Source organism: Mesoplodon densirostris, chromosome 2 (genome assembly GCF_025265405.1).
Source record: "Mesoplodon densirostris isolate mMesDen1 chromosome 2, mMesDen1 primary haplotype, whole genome shotgun sequence".
NCBI classification, from domain to species: Eukaryota; Metazoa; Chordata; class Mammalia; order Artiodactyla; family Ziphiidae; genus Mesoplodon; species Mesoplodon densirostris.
The window spans coordinates 188,421,165-188,443,827 of record NC_082662.1 but is presented as its reverse complement, the minus strand read 5'-3'; the positions used below and the strand labels follow the sequence as shown (position 1 = coordinate 188,443,827).

Here is a 22,663-nt window from a genome sequence, read left to right as displayed (position 1 = left end):
ACTGTGTCTTTAAGATTCACTCTAGTCCTTTGGGAAGTGGTAAATTTGCTTCTTTTAAGAAAATTAATCATTCGGATTATATTTTCTGTTTATACTATCTTTTAAAGCATAGCTTTATGAAATACAGTGCTATTAAAAATCCATCCAAATACAAGTAGCTAGTAGAGACCAAATCCACGTCAGTGGTGGCGGTGTCAAAGCGGGCTCACTTCTGCCGTCTAACAGTCTGTCACATGTTTGGTCCAGGGTCTCAGGACCTTGTTTTTCCACCCTGCAAGTCATGCCCTATGACTCTGCCAACTAGCCTTGCTCTGACTATTTCAGAGGTGCTCAGTATTGGCTAGAATGGTTTTTTGCCCCCAAATCTTTAATTATAAGACAATATTAAATAGGTCCTTATGTGAGATAGTAAAATGATTTTGGAGATTAATATGAACAGAAAATAAAATGATTTTGGTGATTGACTTGTACTCTGATTCTGGGTGGTAAAATTTGGGAACATTCTGTGAAACGTGAAGGTGTGCACAGTATGCTTTTTGTGTAAATATGTCTATGAACTGTTGTATTGCTTTAAATATTATAGAAGCTAATTAACATTTGTTTAGTGGGTGTATAAAAGTCATATTTTGGGTTAATTACCTTTTAAGAAGTTTTAAATATTAAAAAATTATTTTTTATTTCTGCTTTCTAAATAATATAGTGGCTGATATGTACCAGAGAAATTTATGGGGACTTAACTGTAGGAACTCAAAAATCTCAATAGATTTTTATATATTCTTGGGTAAACAAGCTTTATTTTTCCAGGCTCCCTAAACCAAATGTGTTAAAATTATCTATCTATTTTTCAGTAATATGCTTTTTTCATCTTAATAAACTTTTTCTAGGATTCCCACTTCAATTTTAAAATGAAATATTTTTAACCAACACTTAAACTTTTTGTATGAGAAAGTTATTGTTAAATCTCATATAAACCTGCTATCTCATTTAAGAATCTCTCAAATTCAACAAACTCTGAGTATCAGTCCCTGGTATTTATCTAGTTGATACGTTTTAAAATTTTTAATCTCAAATTATACGTAATGCTACCAAATTTTAATTCTCCTTTTCTTATGTGATTTATTTCTGTTGATTAGCATTCCTACTTCATTGCCCCTGATGTAACTGGACTCCCAACAATACCGGAGAGTGTAAGTTTTCTATGTTTTTATTCTACTGATATTATGAAATTTATTTTGGTCTCACTGTTTAAGGATTTCTTTGTAGAGAAATAGAAAACATTGTAACTCTCTGTGAGAAAAAATGAAAAAATAAAGAATAATGTTGTTATCTCTTTTTCTTCTTCATATATCTGCTACTTTACCTCCTTCTTAATATCTGGTTGTAGATAAGACAAATTATATGAGAAAAACGATTTCTACCATTTGAGATAGTTCAGTAGGATAGTCTGTGTTCAGTTAGGTCCTGAGCTCCCTGGATCAGGCAGAAGAGAGGTCTCAGGAGATGACTCCTGTTGGCGGGGAAGGAACATGTTCAATGGGAAATACTTTCACGCAAATAGTTACTTTAGTGAAATGACCATAGTATTTAGATTCCTTGTATATATATCTCTTCAAATTTTAGATGTTCTCTACTTGATTTCCTGATTTTTAATATAAGTAATACATGTTTTGTAAGGCTTGAAGGATACTACAAGAATTTATAAAATTGCTACATTTTACATTTATTTAGAGTCCTGATTGTAGCCTTACTAGAAATATTTTCAGTGTTTTAGTAGTTATTACAAATTAAAATTCTGTAGAAAAACTTACATGGATAAATGGAATTGACAAGTACACTTTTGGATGCTGTGTGAAAAGGAAGTATTTCCTTTCATATTTTTTTTCAGCTTTGTTTTGGAAAGATAAAATGAATTAGCAGAAATAATTCAATCAAAGTGAAGGAAACATCAACTTAAGGAATATGTATTATTTTCCTCAGAACTCTACTGTTCTTCCAAAAATGTTTTTGAACCTACTGAGTGAGTGGTTTCCAAAAGCACGTGGGTTATAAGTGAACGAATAAAGTCCAAGAAGACAATTGTAAATTTCCTAATTTCGAACCGAGACTGTCAGTGGTGTTTTTGGTACAGATGAGTCCAGTTAACTCCTGTGAGAGACGGCATTCAGCCGCTCTTCACGTGGGCCTGGGATAGACCATCAAATCAGCAGGTCACATCACAGGCCCTCAAGTCTTGTGCGAGTCCACCGTGGGCTGGGAGTGTCTGTTAGGTTTCCTGGAGGCTGACTGACCGCCTTGACTTATGCATGCCTGCCCCTCACATCAGGGTTGTTAATACAAGTCAGTCTCTTGCTTTAGCCTCCCCTCTTCGTACCTTTCTTAAATTTACTAATAAACCGCTAATAGCTTGATTTAACAAACTTCACAAACTTCGCTGTGACTTTGAAAGTTTTAAAGAACCATTCTAAGGAAAAACTGCCACTGAGAATATACATTTTTACATCTCCATTAATATATTTTATTTTTAAAAAGTCCCGAATGGGGAAGAGGAAAAAAAAGAGCAAGGACCTATACATAAGGCAGCATTCTGCATTGAGAAATAATTCCCCATCTAGAAATTATCTTTGAGATTATAGGAAAAATATTAACATTGAATGGCATAAAAGTAATTTTGTATTATGAAGAGTTGAAATGGAAGGTGAGGAGGTGTGCTTCAGCTAGAGAAAACAGGAAATGAATCTCTCCACCAAATTCAGCATCACTCACTGTTTCCGTTTATGTGCCCTGCTGTGATTACTGGTTTGTTCTGGGAAAGTTTGTACCTCACAGAAATTGAAAAAAACAATTGGATTTCTTAGTTTCTTGCTCAACTAGAAGTTTTAGCCTTCTGGATCCTAGTGCACCTGGCACTGCAGTTTCAGTCTATTGTCATCTCTCATTCAGTCTCTTTATCACTTGTTGCTTTCTGATGGGCTTAAGTTTGAGTACAGAAAATTAAAAATAAGTAAGAAGGAGAGGATCTAAAAGTGAAAGTTAACATAGCTTACCCCAGTTTTGTTCCTGTGTGGGGAAAACAATTTGAAGTGTTAAGTCAAGGAATCAAATTAACACCAACTTTTAGTTGGTTATAGTGGTATAAAGCAGGCCTGACATGGGATATAAACTAGGTCTTCCTTAATAAAGAATCAAAGGTCTGCTTTATAAACCCATGTCATCCTGTGGTTGCCTTATACACAGTCTATAGTATCAGGCAATGATATTGCCTGCTGACTGATTGGCAGACAGAGGGAGACTCAAATGTATTCTCTGGAGCAGCAGTTCTCAGAGTTCAGTGTGTGTAAGAATCACTGGCAGTATGTGTTTAGAAGATGGATTCCTGGGGCTGTACTCTGAAGATTACTACTCAGCAGGTCTAGGTTGGGGCCCAGAAAACAGGCTTCTTTTTCAGGTGCCTGGGGAGAGAGGGTGGGAAAGATGTGTTGCTCTGATCGCCCTCTGAGAATGTTTTCCTGGAGTAGGGCTATGTTTCAAATAATAGTAGAAAGCTATGTGCTCTGTGTGGCGGCAGAATAGAATTAAATTTAATTATTTTCATGAATACCACTTATTCTCCTAACGTTGTTTGTACTTCAGACTGTGTGGCGAACGTATCAGTTACTTTCCCTGTAACTTACACAGTTGTCTCTGGCTTGTGCAGAGGAACCTCACGGAGTACTTTGTGGCTGTGGACGCGAACAACATGCTGCAGCTCTACGCCAGCATGCTGCACGAGAGGCGCATCATCATCACCTCTGGCAAACTCAGCACCGTGCGTATCTCACACTCCCCTCCGCGCGCAAAGACCTGCAGCCCACGCAGAGGCACAAATGCTCTGCGTGTGCTTACGAGACAATATCTACATACCCTTTTGATGTATGGTTTTAATCTAGCTCTTGGAGTACAAAGGTCTGTCTGATTTATGGAAGGCCTTCACGGGTGCATTAAGTCAGGTTAATTATTTTTTCTTATCAGAAGATGAGAGGTTTTTTTTTTTTCTTTTTTTTCTTTTTAACTCTGGAGTTCATTTTAGTGCCTTCTACCATCTAACGAATTCTTAAGAGCTATTATGAGATCTTTATTATTCACTTGAGGCTTTTTCCATTGGAGCTACTTGAAAGAAATCAAGGGGCCATGATAATAGCTGCTATCCTAACCTGGTAATAGGTAGATTCATCTTTGTTGCCAAGTAGTGGTTTGGGAGTGGATTCTATAATAGTTCTGATTTGGAGGAGCTCTTCAGACTGATAATAACTTAAAAGTCAAAATAGCGTTTTTTTAAAAATCACAGGTTTTATGCTACTCACTGAAATGTTTTTCTGGAAGGCCTTCATTACTGTGGTAAAGGCGGGGAGAATAGAGTTTTCTTGGGTCCTAGAAAAACATTCAGAAGTATTTTGCTAGGTTTTCTAATTTTTTTCACTTTGAGCATTAAAATTTTAATATTTTTGACCTAAAAATTTTAATATAAATGTAAATATAGTTTTGAGTAATGTATGAGATATTTCTTAAAAACATTATTTAATATTTCATGAATTAGCTTCCTTGAAATTTGGCTAACTGATAAAAATAAGATCTATGTTTTGTTCTCTGATAGTAGAAATAAAAACCTTATTCTGTAAAGTTTTAGTATTTTAGAGCAGAAAGACCTTCAGGATTTCTCTAGGGCATCTATTTAGGGTGTAACAATGAGAAAGGTGTTGATATTTTCAGAGAAAGGTTAAATGGCCACCCCAAGGCCAAATAAGATAGTTGGAGACAGGTAATGTGAAACTGGGTCTCCTGATTCTAATTTTGGGTTATTTGCATTACTCTAGAGTTGAAAAAATACAGTTTTGAGATTTTGAAATGCAATAATGATATGCCCACTTTTCAAAAAGAATTGAAAATATATTATTTTACACATTGAAGAACACATTATATGCATTTAAAGGAGTAAGTGTGGAGAAATGACATATTTCAATCAGAGAATAAGTGCCAGGCAGTGATGCAGGTAATTATTTGCATTTTCTTAAAGTGATGTTAAGAAATTCAATCTGAATTATTTGGTACTTTTTATATATTTGCTTTTCTGCTGTGCTTAACTTACCACTGAGGTAAAATCATTCTTATTTATCCTCCCCTTCTCTTCCTCCTCATCACATTTTTTTTAAACTACATTTTTTTTGGTTACACTGACATTTCCTGCATTTATTAATTAATTAATTTATTTCTTAGCTGCGCCACCCAGCTTATCCTCATCACTTTTTTAAGCCAGTTTTTCAAGATTATAAAGAATATTTCTATATGGATGTTGTCCTGAAGATTAAAAAGATTGTACAAGCTGTCTTGGAGACCTAGGAGCTAAGTTCCTATCAAGATTAATTCATGTATCATATGTATTATGCACCTACTGTGTGCTTGCCACTTTCTAGGCACTGAGGATTCAGCAGTAAGCAAAGCAAAGTCCAAACACTCTTGGAGCTTATATCCAACTGACAGAGAAGATGAAGACATGAATGAAGAAATAGCTGTTATGTCATATGGTGCTGAGTACCAAGAGATAAGGGAGAAAGTGAGTGTGAGTGTGGGGTGAAAGGTCAGGGGCAGGTTTCAGTTTTGTGTAGGGAGGTCAGGGAAGCCTTCTCTCATGAGGTGGTGTTTGAGCAGAGGTCCGAAGGAAGTGTGGGCATGAGCGTGTAAGCTGGTCTGTGTAGGGAAACATTAGAAATAAATCTGATGGAAAGCAGTATGGAGGTTCCTCAAAATATTAAAAATAGAACTACCATGTGGTCCAGCAATTCCACTCCTGGGTTTTTATCCAAAGAAAACAAAAACACCAATTCAGAAAGATATCTGCACCCCTATGTTCATTGCAGCCTTATTCACAATAACCAAGATATGGAAGCAGCTTAAGTGCCCATCATAGACAAATGAATAAAGAAGATGTGGTGCATATATACAGTGTAATATTACTCAGCCACAGAAAGGAATAAAATCTTGCCATTTGTAATAACATGGATGGACCTTGAGGGCATGATGCTAAGTGAAATAAGTCAGACTGAGAAAGACAAATACCATATGATCTCACTTATATATGGAATCTAAAAAAACAAAGCAAACAAATGTAACAAAACAGAAACAGACTTAGAGATACAGAGAACAAACAGGTGGTTGCCAGAGGTGGAGGTGGGGTGGGAGGATGGGCAAAACAGGTGAAGGGGGCTGAGGCACCGACTTCCAGTGAGAAAATAAATAAGTCACAGGAATGTAATGTACACAGCAGGGGGAACATGCTGAATAATATTGCCATAACTCTGGCGACAGATGGTAACTAGACTTAATAGTGCTGATCGTTTCGTAATGTATAAAAATCCCAAATCACTGTGTTTACACCTGAAAATAATATAATATTTCAAGTCAATTATACTTCAATTAAAAAAGGAAAGAAATCTGAATATATGTAAATATTTTGTAAAAACATTTTTTGGTAAGTATTGTAAAATGTTGGTGTTTCTTTTTGTTGTAATTTGTAAAAACCTCTTAATGGCTAGGTAACCTCTCTTCCACTCAGTTTCTTCACATTTAAACTGGGAACATGGGAGTAATACTAGTTTTAATCTCATAGGGTTGCTTTAAAGATTAAGGATATGTGTACATGCACATACATATATGTGTATATATGAAGTGCTTAGAATTTTATCCGCATAAGATTAAATGATTATCAGCTATAAATTTATAATAATCTAGATCTGCAGTTTAGAGTAAAAATGAACATGCCTACCCTTTACTTTGTTTGAATTAAAAAATAAATGATTTTGGGCTTCCCTGGTGGCACAGTGGTTGGGAGTCTGCCTGCCGATGCAGGGGACACGGGTTCGTGCCCTGGTCCAGGAAGATCCCACATGCCGCGGAGTGGCTGGGCCTGTGAACCATGGCCGCTGAGCCTGCGCGTCTGGAGCCTGTGCTCCGCAACGGGAAAGGCCACAGCAGTGAGAGGCCCGTGTACCGCAAAAATAAATGAATGAATGTATGAATGAATGAATGATTTTAATAAAGGCTTGGTATTAGGGAGTTGTTTCTTTTTTTTTTTGCACGAACCCGTGTCCCCTGCATCGGCAGGTGGACTCTCAACCACCGCCACCAGGGAAGCCCCCAGGGAGTTGTTTCTTATATTTGAGGTCAACGTAATAGCAGTTGTTTATGAAAGTTCCTGAAAACTTGGTGGTGATGTCACCTCTCAGTTAACAGCTTTGTTTTGGTTCACTATCTGGGGCAGTAGGACTGATAAAAGAAACATAATTCACGTTTGCTCTCCTGATCTCCTCACCCTCCTTCTGTAGGGGAAGCTGCTTCACTTGAATCTAGCTTGAAAAATTCATTTATATACACACATGCATGCTGTAAATTCCATGCACAGTAATGTTCAAGGTCAAAGACTAGTACCATAACATAAATTAGAAGTAAATATTTTTTAGAAAGCGTTTAGTGGAACCTCTGAAACGACCAAGGAAGGAATAGTTAACGTATCAATGAATTGAGGTTAAGACTACTGCCAGTGAAGCTTTTTACATCCTTATAGGATTTTATATACCACAAAGACTATAATGTACTTAAAATTAATGCAAGAAATTGTGTTTTACCCGGTTTTCACTTTTTAATCTATGGCCAAATTTTTAATTATTGGAAGAGCATGTATAAGTTCCTCGCATTTATAATTTTGTTATAGTTTTGGGAACTTTGGATTTATACTTTGATATGGTCCTAATTTTATTAGAATCATATCTGTCAACTTTATAGCTAGCCGGGGGTTTTACTGGTGATACCCTGACAGATAATGAGCTACCTAAGTGCTCCTTCCTCAGGTATTGTATGTAGTTAAAATTATAATTTGTAATTATCTTTATAGTGATCAACTTTAAAATAAAAAAGTTTTGAGCTATGTTAGCAAAAGTATTGTTACATTTTAAAAATGTTCGTGGGTTTTTCCTCCTTATAGTAAACTGTATTTTGTTAGGACTCACTATTATATTTTCCTGTGTTTTGTGTTGAATGAATTGGAATGTCATCGGTTTTGTGTTTATCCTACTGATGTGTACATTATCCGGTACCCACGGAAGGGTTCCTGGTAATCCTGAACAAGAACGTGGATTCTGTACATGCCGTAGGCAGGTCCTAGAGGTTTAAGCCCCAAGTGAATAGCAGACTAGCAGGACATCGGCCCAGAGTCTCACGTATTCAAAGCAAAGGAATAAATCATGATATTACAAGGGTGTATCAGTTGACGTTTTGCTGTTTTGTGACCAGAGGTAGGGAAGGATTGCTGTTTACAGCCGTGTCATCGGCTCTCAAGTCAGTCAGGCACGAAGCCTCGTCAGGTGGTCTGTAATTGTCCCCCAGACGTTCTCTAGCTAGTCAGCTGGGGCCGCGCGTTTTGTTTCCAACACTGAGCTGGCCAGCGTCTGACAGGAGCTCTCGTCATCCTGTCAGTGATGTGTTAACTAGAGTGTATCTTTGTGGCCTGTGGAAGCAGGTACAAGAGATGCTCTCTTTAGAGCAGATGTCTGAGTGTTAGCTCCCATTTTCACCAATATTTAGTTGGTAGATATCACCCTCTTGGAGTCTGTAAGCACATGAGTTACAGAGATGTGATTGTGTAGTCCGTGTCCTGTCTGGGCTATTCTGAACAAGCAGTGTGCTGTGAGTGCAGGAATTGTGCTGATACACTGTCGTCTCTTCCTTTGTTATAGTTGCCCCCAGGCATTTAAGCATATGCTTTCCTCCCCTTCTCTCATTAATACCATCAAGGGCCTATGCAAAAAGAAATCTTGTGATCCGCGGAAAATCAGCTATTAACATGTAGATGTTCTAGGTTGAGTTAGATTGGAGGGGAGTCCGCAGGATGTTAACCTCTCCATCTGGATTTTACGTATTCTTGACTTACCTCTTAGTACTGCCACCTACCAGCATTTAATCTGAAACTGGCAGCACAGAGAACCTTTCTGGAGATTAAGAACTGAACAGTTGGTGCGAGAACAAAGATTACCCAGATCTACTCCCTGCTTCAGATTATTGAAGTGTATTTTTCCCCCTCATGATTTTAAAGCTGCAGCAGTGTGGTGCAGTTAAAAATTATTATCAAGATCTCTCAGGGAGAGAGAATCCAGGAACAATTTTTGGATTTTTAATTCTTCCCAAAGCCCATAACAACCAGTTATGTCAGCCGAAACTGCAGCCAATGACTCTGCTTACCGTTGTGTTATTTGACTTGGATACTGCTCTTCAGAACATTGCATTTTCATTCACTGCTAAGTGGATGTGGCCGGAGCGTGGAAATGGGACTATTGAGGTTGGTCATGTGACACTTTGTGGGACGATTTGTGTGGAGGAAACTTCTAAGACGGGAAAAACTGCAGGTATTTGTATCTTCTAACTCTTGAGATGATAAGAGCTGTTTTTCATAGAAACGAGCACAGTAAAGGTTAGAACCATGATCGGTATATGCGTGTGTATGTGGGTGCAGTAAACTTAATCTTCTGAACTGTGGATATCAGAAAACTTTTTAAAATATAATAAAATTTTCACTAATTATAGTATGAAATATGAAGTGTTCATCTGATGCTGCAAATGCCAGGGTAGAAACATGTCTCTTTAACAAGTAAAAATGTGTTTCTTTGATTGCCTTTTTTGACACTAGTCTCTTTAAATAAATAATAATTATGACAATAGTAAAGGTTTCTTTGTAAATTCTGAAGTTTATAAATTAGAGGATAATTTCCATATAGGCCTTTGTCTTTAAAAAAAAGATTTGTGTTCAGCTGTTTTCTACTAGAAATTTTTAATTTTTAAAAATGTCTATGCCAAAATTGTAATTCCTTGGAGGAAATGTTATCAGTACATCTTAAACTCTTTCAGCTTCATGAATTTCTCTTGCTATATTGACTCTTGTCCAATCTGTACAGGAACTTGGTTTGCTATCTTTTGGCCTTCGCGTAGTCCTAAGGAGAAAACATACTCCTTTCTTCCCATGGCAAGTGGTTTCTTTGTTCATTCATTGAATCACTCCTCATCTATGGCTCACCTAACTCATGCCAGACAGTGTTCTACATACACAGGCAAGGTAACGAGGTCACGGCCTCTGTATCAGCCTGGGTCCAGTCAGGAGAGAGAAACTACAGTCATCTGAACGATGCAAGTTGAATATAAAGAATTTAAGACTGTCATGTGGGATCGGGGTAACAGGGAGGGGCTGCGGGAAGTGCCAGGAGCCGTGAAGAACCTGGCACAGTAGGTATAAAGCAGCTACGAATCTGAGGGGAACTGGAGATCTGTGCCCAGAGAGCACACTGCTCTGGAGTCAGTGGGAGAGGCCGCTTCTCTGGGCTGTCTCGCCGGAGGCCCCCCGCCCCCCCGGAAGCCAGCTGAGGGGAGGGTGGCACCAAGGGAGGCTTCCGGCCGCTGGGTGCTGCTGACAGTGGTGCTCTCACCCACCAGGTGCAGGAGAAGCCTCTGTGCCACGCCCTGCGGGGGCCACAGGCACCCTGCCCAGAGCTGCCGAGGCGAGCCGGGGGCCCCAGGCCCCTGCGGCCTGCAGGGCTGAGCCGCTGTCACATGGCAGCCTGGCAGCCACCCACCCATGCTTGGCGAGCTCCAAGGGGGACCGCCTGGTGAGTACACCGGGGCCAGGACGTCAAACCCTGTCTTCCCGAAATGTCGCTCCATTGTCCTCTCCGGACAGAGCTTAGCATCGTGCCGGCTGCTAAAAGGAAAAGATATCTAAAGGGCACAGGTTTATTTTCTCAGATCTGACGAAGAGGGGTAGACTTGAGGGTGAGAGGCAATAAACCGGTAACTGGTACGGTCCACCCCTTTGGATGCTCATCCTCCATGACACCCTCTAAATCATGTGCACTTCCTGAACAACAGCAAAACAAAGCTCTGTGTCTACCTAATAAGATGTAGCTGTCCTTTTCCAAGTACAGACATTTTCACCCTTTCCCCCAAATGGGAAGCAACACAGTACCAAGAGTCACTGTGTCCATCTCTTCAATTACAATCACATTTAATTTTCTGTTAACTACTAACAACATATATGTAAGAGAAAGATGAGACATAGAAGAAAAAGTGGGTAGCAGATAAAAATAAACATATGAAAGGAAAGTTAAAAATATGGAAAGCTACTACAGCCCTTGTTTATGTAACTGCTCATGAGACCATAATTGATATTTCTGACTTCCTTCTTTCATTACCTGTTCCATAGTCCCCTCACCTCAGCTGGAGCCTCAGCTGGTTGGATTTTTTTTACCTGGTTTAATGATACAAACTTTCATTTCCAAAAGGTCTGGATCCTCAATAGTTCTGGTTTTTTTTTTTTTTTTTTTTTGATTGTCGTAGTTTGCCATTAACATTTACTACCAGGCATGGAAGTACCAAGATGCATCCCAGCGAATTCCGTGGTTCCAGACATAGTCCTCCCTGCCTCTGTTGTGTAAAAACAACCCGACTTACTTCTGGTTATTGAGATCAATCATTCCAGCCAGTAGATTAACCCCGATTTTTAGCCTGTTGATTCAGTGGCATTAAGGAACCCAGAAGGCCAGGTGGCAGTCACATCTTCTGGTTCAAGTGGAAGCATTCCACTGTTGGGAGGTCAGATCCCCAAACCAAAAGCGCCCTGCATGGCTGGGGCAGGAATTGGAATTTCTGCAAGTGGGCTGTTAAGAGTGATGATGAGAGGGCCAACCCCACTCCTACCCCTTGGCTCCCGGTCCCATGGATTCTGGCTTTGGGAGAAACAGCACTGCAAAACGGTTTCTGATTCAAAGCGTGTCCTGCATCATGTTAAACAGAGCCCCACCCTTTAAGGGTGGTCTTTCCCAACGGGCGTCATAACTGAGTCTTCTGTGAGCCATTCCACCTTGTGATTAGGCCAGCAGCTTCTAGGTTATAAGTGTAGGCCAGAGTAGTGGAGTTCATGGACATGAGCCTCTTGCTCTACTTTGCTGTTACATGAATACCTTGATGAGATTCAGTGCTCTACGGAGTGCCGTGCTGACAGGTATGTCTCTCTGTGAGTCTGATGGTGGTGGTGCTGGCAGAAGGATTATGGCAGAGAAGACGAGTCCTTACCCAGAATATTTATTCCAGCGAGGGCGAACCTAATCAAGCCTCCTTCTTGATGGAAGAGGTTCAATGTAAGTAACCTGCCACCAGGTAGTTTACCTGATGGCCATGGGAGACGTCTCCCTAGACACGTTCTGCTACAGAACCACCTGAAGAGGGTGCCAGGTATTACTGCTGGGTACCACTGACCTGTGTCCTATGAGAGCCAGGCCCCGGAGACGCCCAGGCCCTGCAGGAGGCTGCCCAGGAGCACAACCAGGAAGCCGCAGTCCCGTCCTCCTGCAGCGCGTCTCCTGTGTCCTCTGCGGGCAGAGCTCGCTGTGTCCTCTGTCTGGTAAATACTTCAAGTGCACAGATCCATTATCACAGATGTGGAGCAGAGAGTGAACCTGGATCTGAGGGCCATAAGTGGAAGGCACAGCTTCCATGAATCTCATATTTTGTTGTGATTTACTATGATAAAATGGTGTACTGGAAAGAGTAAAAGCTCGCTAACCACCTGAGAAGAAAAACATAAATCTTTATGTTGAAGGAGATATTTGACATTGGTAGAGTTTTCCAAACACAGAGTGTAAGGGTATGTATTCATTTGGTATCGATAAATATTATTATTTGCCAGGTAGTGGGAGTTTCAAAGTTATTAACTTATGATTCTCTAGAATCGTAATAAATAATAAATTATATAGTGTCAATCAAGGCCAGTCAGTGTGACGAGAACTGTGATGTGGGAAATATAGGAGGGAAGGTGGTAGATTAACGAATTGACCTCAATATTATGCCTGGTTCTTGGAAGGAATTTGTGTTCTGTCTAGGAAATATATACTTGTGTGTGTGTATGTGTGCGCAAAGACAGTGACAGAGAGAAGTCATGCTACAAGATCTAGTTGGAGAGATAGCAGTGGCCAGATTGTGAAGAACCATGTTTGCTAAATGAAGGGGTTTGGATTTTATCCAACAGATTGTGGGGAGGCAAATGAGGGACATGCTGTGACCAGTTTTGTTTCGGGGAAGAGAAGCTGGTGGCATTAGAAAAAATAGAGTAGGGAAACTCTGACTGACAGGTGTCGCGTTAAAAGGCAGTCGCAGTAAGTAGAAAAAGAGATGACCAGCTCCTGAACTAACAGTGACCATGAAAGGTAGATGGAGTTGGGTGTTAGAAACGTGGCTAATAAGGAAATGTCTGTTGGATGTAGAGTCTGCTTGAAAATAGGTAAATAAGAGGGAGGAGTTTACAATGACACGCAAAGGACAAATATTCATCAGCTATTTCCTTAGTGTCTGATATATAATGGGGCCAGAGCCTGATGTCATTTGCTACTACTAAATTGTAACTCTGTAAAGTGTGTGTGTGTGTTTATGTATAGATGTATATATTTACAAGTGTTTGATATGCCTGCTAAATATACATATGTGTACATTAAGTATATATGGGAATATCATATACAGTTTTAGTGATACAGCATATAATATATATGTACAATTACTCATTCTCATTTAAATATCTGTAATTTACAAATAGTCACTTCACTTGTAAGGATTCAGAAGTCCTTTGGGGCTGCTTGTGGTTGTCTGTCTTTCAGTTGCTGGTGGTTTGCCATTAGTTTTGTTCCTGGTGAGAGATATTTTAAGTTATGATTTTCAGAGATGCCTACTAGTTAAAAAAGTAGGTTCAGTCAATTAGATTTTATTTATTGGTTATTTGGAATATGTCCCCAAATATGGTAGTAGTGTGATTATATCAATAATACCTTCTAAAATTAGAGATTTGTTTTTCAGTTCCTGACTACTCAACTAAAAAATTGGATGACTTCATATAAGCCACTTTTTCCTTTTATCCTGAAGTTTATTATATAAAAAAATGAAAGAATTGAACAAGAATGATTTCTAAGGTTCTTCCTAATTGTTAAACTTAGTGATTCTTTAACGGTATTGTTTATTTCTTAAATAAATGCCTTATTTTAAAATACATGGTTTTTATATAATTCACACGAACAGCCTAACTTATACTCCTCTAGAATCCAGGGTCTAGAAGTTTGTGTGGAGAGGAGATAGATACATTGGAGCTGTGTTATAGTGTCAGACTCCTGAAAGTTGTGGAAAGGTAGATGGGCCTTCTCCAGGAAAAGCTAAACTGCTACAGAATTGGCTTGAAGATGTGAACTAGAGAGCAGTCAGTTTAGTGATGGGGAAAGTCATGTGCGGGGGGGGGGGGAGTGTTTGAAGACGTTGACATTTATGTGCAGTGTGACAGCTACAGAAATTCAGAATTGAGGTGGGGTCAGTATGACAGGCATGGTACGTGTTGAGGCTCACTAGAGTGAAAGCTCCTTGAGGGCAGAGGCTTTGTCTCCTCAGCTCATTATTCTGTGCCCAGCACCAGCAGCAATGCCTGACACATGTTTGGTGTCCCACATCTAGTTGTGTGATCTTGGGCAGTTGGTTTAACTTTGCCTCGGTTTCCCCATGTGTCAGATGAATGAAAGAATGAGTACATGGGGCTTCCCTGGTGGCGCAGTGGTTGAGAGTCCGCCTGCTGATGCAGGGGACACGGGTTCGTGACCCGGTCCGGGAAGATCCCACATGCCGCGGAGCGGCTGGGCCTGTAAGCCATGGCCACTGAGCGTGCGTGTCCGGAGCCTGTTCTCTGCAACGGGAGAGGCCACAACAGTGAGAGGCCCACGTACCGCCAAAAAAAAAAAAGAAAAAAAAAAAGAATGAGTACATGGAAGAAATAAGCAAGCAAGCAAGAAAATATTAGAATTGTTTGGCTTGGAAGAGCTAATTAACCAGTGACCAACCGTGAGATGAGCAGAGCTTTCCAAGGGCCTTGGATATGATGCAGAGAGGTCAGGATGAAGTTTAGTAATGAAGCAGCAGAATTTACCATCCTAAAGGGATGGAGAAAGAGAATGAAATGTAAGATGATATTTTAGTATAAAAAAGTATTGAAAAAAATGCACAGCCAAATTCTGTCTTTTTTCATGATATAAAATTGCTATTTTTCTAAACATTTCTTTACAACTATCACTATCACTTAATTTGAGTGTCAGAATTTTGCTCAAGTAAGAATATCTTTGTAGTTTTCAAATACTGTGCTGCTACCTTTTTTGTCCTCAGCTTTTAAACGTGAATGTAAATTAAATGTGTTTAAACAGATAGTTTTTTTATGCTTTCCACTGAAATTTTTTTCATTCCACAAGGAAATTTATCACGTTCATGTCTGCAGCAGTTTATTCTGTGTACCTTTAGGTATTTATAGCGCTTACATTTCTGAAGTAAACATGGATTCAGTTAAAAATCAAATGAAGTCTCTAATCAATATTTCTTGGATTTTGTGCATAAATACATTCTTAGGGGACATAAATCTGCCCCTCAGTAATTCATATAGAACTTTAGTTGAAGGCAGTGGGACTCCTGCATTAAAATGAGGCAGAATCTGGCTAAGAGATACACAGAGACTAGAACAACAGGCGTGGTGGTGCGTCAGGATGAGATCTTTACTTGTAAAGCGTGTGAATTAAGAATCGTGCTGTTTTCCGTTGTGGTCATCACACTCGATAGATCGCTTTCCTGTCGCCTCCTTGGAAATCTGATAATGTGGTTTTTTTCTTCTCAAAATAGATGTCTACTGAACTGCTTAAAACATTGCTTAGTTGTATTAGTAGGCTGATCTCCTCAGTAAATATGTAGTTTAAGAACAAGGTATAAGTGAGATTTCATATCACAAAGGGAAAGAACTTGGGTTTGGCTTCCAACTAAATATACTTGCAGATGCAGATCGAGATGATAACTCATAGAATTTTTATTAAGTATCTTATCTTTGTAACATTTTTCGGAGAATCTGCTCTCCTGGTTTCCTGCTAAAGGTGCAGACTGTGATGCCTGGGAAAGTTTTGTAAACTGCATCTCTATCCTAGACCCTGAATTTTTCACTTAAAGGTCAACTGTTCTTGTCTGTTCAGTCAGAGACTCATTCTCCACTATATAATTAGGATAAAATATTTTCAGCCAGTATATATTATTCAAAGCCTTATAATGAATGGGAATTTTGAATCTTTGTATATCAAAAGGCAGGTTAATATAATGGTTATTGTACTCTGGAGCCTGCTGGCATTGGTCTCCTGGATTTGCCACTTGCTCGTTGTGTGATCTCAGGCAATTGGTGTGACTTTGCCACAGTGTCCTGATCTGTAAAATGGGAGTAGTGATAATACTGCCTGTTTCATAAGGTGGTTGTAGCATTAAATCTGAGTATGTCAAGTGCTGAGAATAGTGCCTGGCACAGAGCTGGCATCATATAAACGTTTGCTCTCGTTACTCTTGTCAGAGCATCCGCCTTAGACCTGTGGCCAGAACGGGAGGCTCCAGATGCCTTTGTTCCACCACTAAGCTCGCTGTTGCCAACCTTTGTTGTCAGGTTTCTCCCTCTGATTTCACAGGCCCCAGTTCTTGTCTCTTTCACATGGTTTTCCTATGTACTTGTTTTACAGTTTACTGTATGGGAAATAAATATCCCAGTGATTTTATTTTTTGTTAGTCAACACTTTGGGTCTGAATCAGTTCAACATATTGAGTGTGCTTTGTGAAATTCTATGTGCATTTAAATATTCCTATGCCATTTAACGAAGATATTTTTTTCTTTAACCTTTATTTGGTACATTTTTTGCTCTATTGAGTACACTTCATTTTTATTCAATGATAGCAATGTATAAGTCCTTGAGTTTCAAGGATGTTATGCCAGGAACACGTTCTAACCCAAACACTGAATCTTCTTCTCTCCCCTCCCTGCTTTCATGAAGAATAACTTACGTGGTGTTAGAGAAACAGCTGACAGAGTGTCAGAAGAGCGCTGTGGGGTTCTAGCCCTATCATGAACCTATCATAGAATTTTGGGTAATTCTGATCCAAAGAAATACGATTAGCATTTCCCTTTAAGCTTAAAGATTCAATATTTCATAAATAACCTAAAAGTAAGAAGATTTTCCTTCTTACTTGGCTTATAAATTGATCTCATTTCTTTTTTTTTTTTAATTGACATGTAGTTGATTTATAATATTATCCTAGTTTCAGGTGTGCAGCATAGCGATTCAGTATTTTTATAGACTGTACTCCATTTGATCTCATTTCTTTATAGAACTTTATTCTGCAAAGCAAACTTCTAAAGTATGTTGTTTATTTTCCTTAATTTGCAAAGTTCTGGAAATGTTCTAGGTAAATGATTTGTAGTGACAGCACTGTGTTCAGAGGTGCGGACACATCTTATCCAGAATGAAATCTGGTGTCTTTGCTGTGTCCCAGGAGGCTCTTCAGTTCCGACCTTGCTTCCTCTCTGACCTCAACTCCTGCTGTTCTCGCGTTTAATCTAATCAGCCGACCCCCTGCTACTCCAAGAAGGTGCCAAGCCTGCTCCCACCTCAGGGCTCCTGAATGCCCTTCTCCCCAGGTGCACCACACGTGGCTCCCATATTTCAGCCAGGTCTCAGTGCACATGTGGCCACGTCGGAGTTTGTCCCTGTGCTCCTGTCTAGAATAGCCCTTCTGCTCTTACCGTGCTTCAGGTTTCTTCACAGAATTTACCTCCGACATAATATGATTGTTTCACTTGTTTATTGTTTGCTTTCCCCACTGATAATGTAACTTGTTCTGTTCTGTGTCCCTGTTGCTTAGTACAGATTTACGATGGCACATGGCAGGTACTCAAAAACTCTTGAATTAAGCAAGTAAATTATTATAATGTCTCCAATTTCACAGTTACCTAATGTGCTTTAAAGCTTTTAGAGATTATGTTTAGATAGATTTCGAAGGTGGATCTGAATTATAGTCTAGTTAAAATGTTCTGTTAACCACCCGTATGGAAAAAACAATTCTTAACTATTACTAAAAATACAAAATGTTAGAATTGATCTGATCTAAGAGTAGAGAATGTTAGATCTCTCAGAGACGGGGTTTAGAGGTCATCTAGCATATATTTCTTATTTTACAGATTAGGAAACTGGGATCTGGTTATATTTGTAGGTGTGCCAGAGTGGTACAGCCTCTTGGTGGCCAGTCCCTAACTTTTGTCCACGATGTACTTCCTTGTTCTTACCTTATACAACTTGCGTATAACTGTTTTTTAATTTCCTAGTAAATTTATTTTTTCTTAATTGTATTTTTTTTTACTTATGTCAGCTTTACTATCTCCTCTACAAAGTATATGCTGTAATAGCATCTTCTCTATTTTCTTTCTTTTTTTTTTTCCTTGCGGTACGCGGGCCTCTCCCGTGGCGGAGCACAGGCTCCGGACGCCCAGGCTCAGCGGCCATGGCTCACGGGCCCAGCCACTCCGCGGCATGTGGGATCTTCCCGGACCGGGGCACGAACCCGTGTCCCCTGCATCCACAGGCGGACTCTGAACCACTGTGCCACCAGGAAAGCCCATCTTCTCTATTTTTTAAGTCACATAGTTATTACATGATGCTGGGTGGGCAAGGGAGATCTTCTTTGGAAGGTTTCTGCCCTCTTTGGAAATCTCCACTTGGATGTCTCATAGTTAACAGAATCAATATTTGTGAGAGCACATTCCTTACAGTCCCACCTGAACCTGACACTTTTGTTATATTTCTTTAAATAATTCGTCCTGGTCGCTTAGGCCAGAAACTGAGGTTTGGGGCGGGGCGGGGATGTGGGATGGGTAGTATTTTTACCTCTCCCTGTCACTGATCCCCTGCATCTAAGAAGCTAACAAATCCTGTAGAGCTTCCTTCTTTCCTGGTAGATCTTGATTAGCTGGCATGACCCTCTGCTGAATGCTGGCCTTTGCAGAAAGTTTGTGACTTTGCTTCTGGTTGCAGAAATCATCCTCTAAGAAACCAGTCCACTTCATCAGATGATATTGTGCCTTATTAGCGAGAAATTCATAACTTCACTTAAGGATAACCATTAAGGGCATAGGGGAGCAGCTATAGCATTTAATAGAGTGCTTTGGACTCTGGGTGTGCCTAGTAAAATAAGTTACTATTATTATAATTCCTCATTTTGAGAATGCATTTTTTCCCTCTTGTTACACTGTTAATTATTTTCTCAACAATAAAAAAGAATACTTTCGTTTTTAAAACGGTTTTAAATGAGCTCTTTTAAAAGCCATCTATCTGCAGATGGAGAAATTGAGTAAATCAACTGCCTTTCACAGCTACGTAAGTGCTTTTAGCCCATCAAGTTACACTGGAACATTTAAAGTTACCTCATTTACAACCAGGGAGCACATGCAAGCTCTCTAAGAATTGACACAACTGAGATCAACCCCATTTTCATTTCCCTCTAGTTCAAATATGTAAGAGAAATAAATCTAGTCCGTAATTGTTACATAGAAGTATCTGAATGCCTCCTAGTGGTATACTATATGCTCTAATTAAGGAATTTTAAAAATAATATTTATTGAAGGAATAGTGTAGATAAACTGTTAAAACTTCTAAGTGCAAAGTAATAAAACCCTTTCATGATAGCATTCTAAATGGAACAAATAAATTTTTTGCCATATAAAATTAATTAAAAATCTTAACTGGAAAAAAATATAATACATATGACGAAGATGAAAATACTTTTAATCAAAATGTTTATGTTTTTGGTTCAGATTAGATTATTTTAACCGACTTTTAAAAAATTTAGTGGAACTATTTTGCACTTAAATATAGACAAATGTTGCTGTTAAGATTGAATTACTTTGTTTACATTTATCCTTTTGAATTAATTTGATTACTGTGTATAAATTTTAACTTCTTTGTATAATAAAATAGAAATAATGGTTTATAGAAGTTTTGTGGTGCATTTTCAGATGGTTTTGTTTTTAAATTCTGATTTTCAAGTTAAATAAAATGACTTATTCAGTAAATGTCTTGAAAATGCAGACTATAGCAAAACTTTAAAATGAAGAATGCTGATTTAATTATTGCTTCAAACGCTAAAGAAATGACTCAACACGTACAGAAATATAATTTAAAATGCAAACGATGTCAGAGAAAGAATTCTGATGAGGGTCAGTAGGAGGGAGGAAAAAAAAAACGATATCCCTTTGTTAAGCATTAAAAAATATTTAATTAACCGCTTGCCAAAACAAAACAATTAAAATGGCAATTACCTTTAAAATAGCATCAGTGTATTTGCAGCTGTTTTGATATAAAGCTAGGAAACACGATGTTAATCTGAAATGAACAGTTTAACTATGAAATTATGATATCCTTGGCTTCCTGTGGTACAGCTGTCAAGCTTGGGCAGCTCGCTGGTCAATAGTGACATTCTCCGTGTCAGTGAGCAGAGTCTCCTGATACCGTCACCCGCGGTTCACACGTTGCTGAAGCTCCAACTGTCGAATGTTGAGTCCCCTGGTGATACTGCAGCTTCCAGACTCTCCTGACTGGCTCATGTTTCATTCTTTGGCAATTTGCCCTAATGATATCCCCCAGGAGCTTTCAGCCTCTCCTCCTTCCCATATTGCATCGTGGTGTATTAATCTGACTGAGTGCAACATGGGCGGCACACACTATAATTTCCTACGGTTCCTTCTAAGATGCTCGCCTAATTTTTCAGTTTTCCTTTTATATGTTCTAAGTTTTGACCCCAAACACTATATTTTTGGGAAGTTATAACCGTCTACATAAGATACCCAAGAAGCTACTTTGCTGCTTATGTATTTTTCAGAGGGCCTTCTGAAACATGAGGCTTTTTGCAGGCAGAATTGGTCAAGATAATGTGATTCAGGTCGTTAAGTAAATTGTTTTATGAGTATCATCAATCTTTGATAACTTGAGCATGTCTCTCTGTTTGGAGGGTCAGCGGCTACTTACTGCTATTTTCCTTTCACAAATTCTAGTTAACTGCCTGTCTCCATGGATCGGTCGCCCTGCTCTACCCGATGTACTGGCAGCACATCTACATCCCAGTGCTCCCTCCTCATCTGCTGGACTATTGCTGGTAAGCTGGCTCTGCTGGACTACTGGCAGCCCAGGTTTTAGGGTTAGACAGAGCGATTCACGTGTAGATTAAGTAAGCTTGGAGGACATGTGTGTATATATATGAATGAGGTCTCTGAAACGTGACGTGGAGATGAGTAACAAGTATTAAAAGGTGGTTTTACGAAGGGAAGAGTAGTTCTCTCCAAAGGTAGCAAAAATGTATACTTGGCAAACATAAAGTGCTTTAGATTTTGTGAGCTTCCTCTATAATCATCTAGATAACTAAACGCATAAACAGAAGCCGATCCGGTCTTCGCGGTGGTTAGGAGCGTTTTACAGAAGTTGTAGTGTCACTGAGAGCTCCACCTCCCAGATGCCAGCGTTTGTCTGCAGAGTCTTTCAGACACCAGGTTGCCTCTGTCGGAGCACACGCTCGTTACCTGCACCTCAGGACACACTTTCCCGCGCGCCTCTTCCCTCAGTAGCACACCCAGTACCAGATACCAGCAGAGGGGTTGCCTCTAATGCAGGGGTTCCCTGAGTTCCTGGTGATCGAAGCCTCAGCCTTGAGCCACTATGAAAAGCAATGTTGACAAGTGTCGGGGGCAATTCTGGAAAGTTTCTTGGCATCACAGACAACTGCCAGCGATCTCACCCAGTCTGACTTCAACTGTCCCCTTCTCCTGGAGGTTAGGGAAGAATTAGACTCCCAAACAGCGGCCTTGGATCTTCCTCGGGGCTGTAGGGTAATCATCTTCTACAGGCGTAGCTCAGTTCTTAAGAAACCAGGTGACAGTTTTACTCTAAACCATGCATGTGTGCGTGCACGTGTACACACACACACACACACACACACACACACACACACACACACACACACACACACACACACACTGAACTGATTTTGACCGTAATGTGTTCGTTTATATCACAATTAATGTTATTAAAAAACAAAGCTCTTTTAGAATCAAAGTAGTTATTCATTTTACTTTCTGGTTTCATGAAAAGCAGATCAATTAAGGTGTTTAAGGGTTAAAATGATCTAAGTTCATAACATTGAAGTTTTCAAGACTAGCCCTCTTCAGGACAAATGATTTTTAATGAGAGTACATATCTTTGGCCACATATTGATTATACCAGTGAATTGTGTGTTTCCACAGCAGGGTAATAGTATTGATAATGCTGGGCAGCAGGTTTCCAGTGACCTCCCACTGCCATTCTGCCCTTTGGGTGCTGGGAGGGAGAAACAGTGGGGCAGGAGCCTGTAGGTGTGTGGTTTAATTACAGTGTGAAGCACCACACACATGAACCTGAGAGTAAAGCTGGATCTAGAAATAGCTTTCTTGGTATTCACTTTAGAGTGTTCTTCTCTGACCAGTATACCTAGAATAGATTAGCATCCTTGAAAGCAGGAACCTCAATTCTTTCACGTCGACATGTTAGTAGATCTTTCCACACAGTATTCAGTAATTAAAACTTATTTTAAATAATGTTGGCAAAAGTATTTGAAAATATATCGATGTATGATTTTTTTAAATCTATATTAAAGTAGTGGTTCAAGAACCAGCACTTCTAATTGTGAGGTTTAGAATTATATT

At 39.4% G+C, this 22,663-nt stretch overlaps 1 protein-coding gene across 4 annotated transcripts in view; it reads left to right on the top strand.

Annotated features, from left to right (window-relative positions):
- Positions 1-22,663, top strand: part of DENND1B (DENN domain containing 1B) — a 266,602-nt gene that overhangs the window by 124,353 nt on the left and 119,586 nt on the right. For all 4 annotated transcript variants that reach the window (XM_060091461.1, XM_060091462.1, XM_060091460.1 and 1 more), the window contains 3 exons: positions 1,134-1,187; positions 3,695-3,805; positions 20,984-21,084. In XM_060091461.1, the coding sequence (XP_059947444.1) occupies positions 1,134-1,187; positions 3,695-3,805; positions 20,984-21,084 (266 nt within the window). The remainder of the gene's footprint in view (positions 1-1,133; positions 1,188-3,694; positions 3,806-20,983; positions 21,085-22,663) is intronic.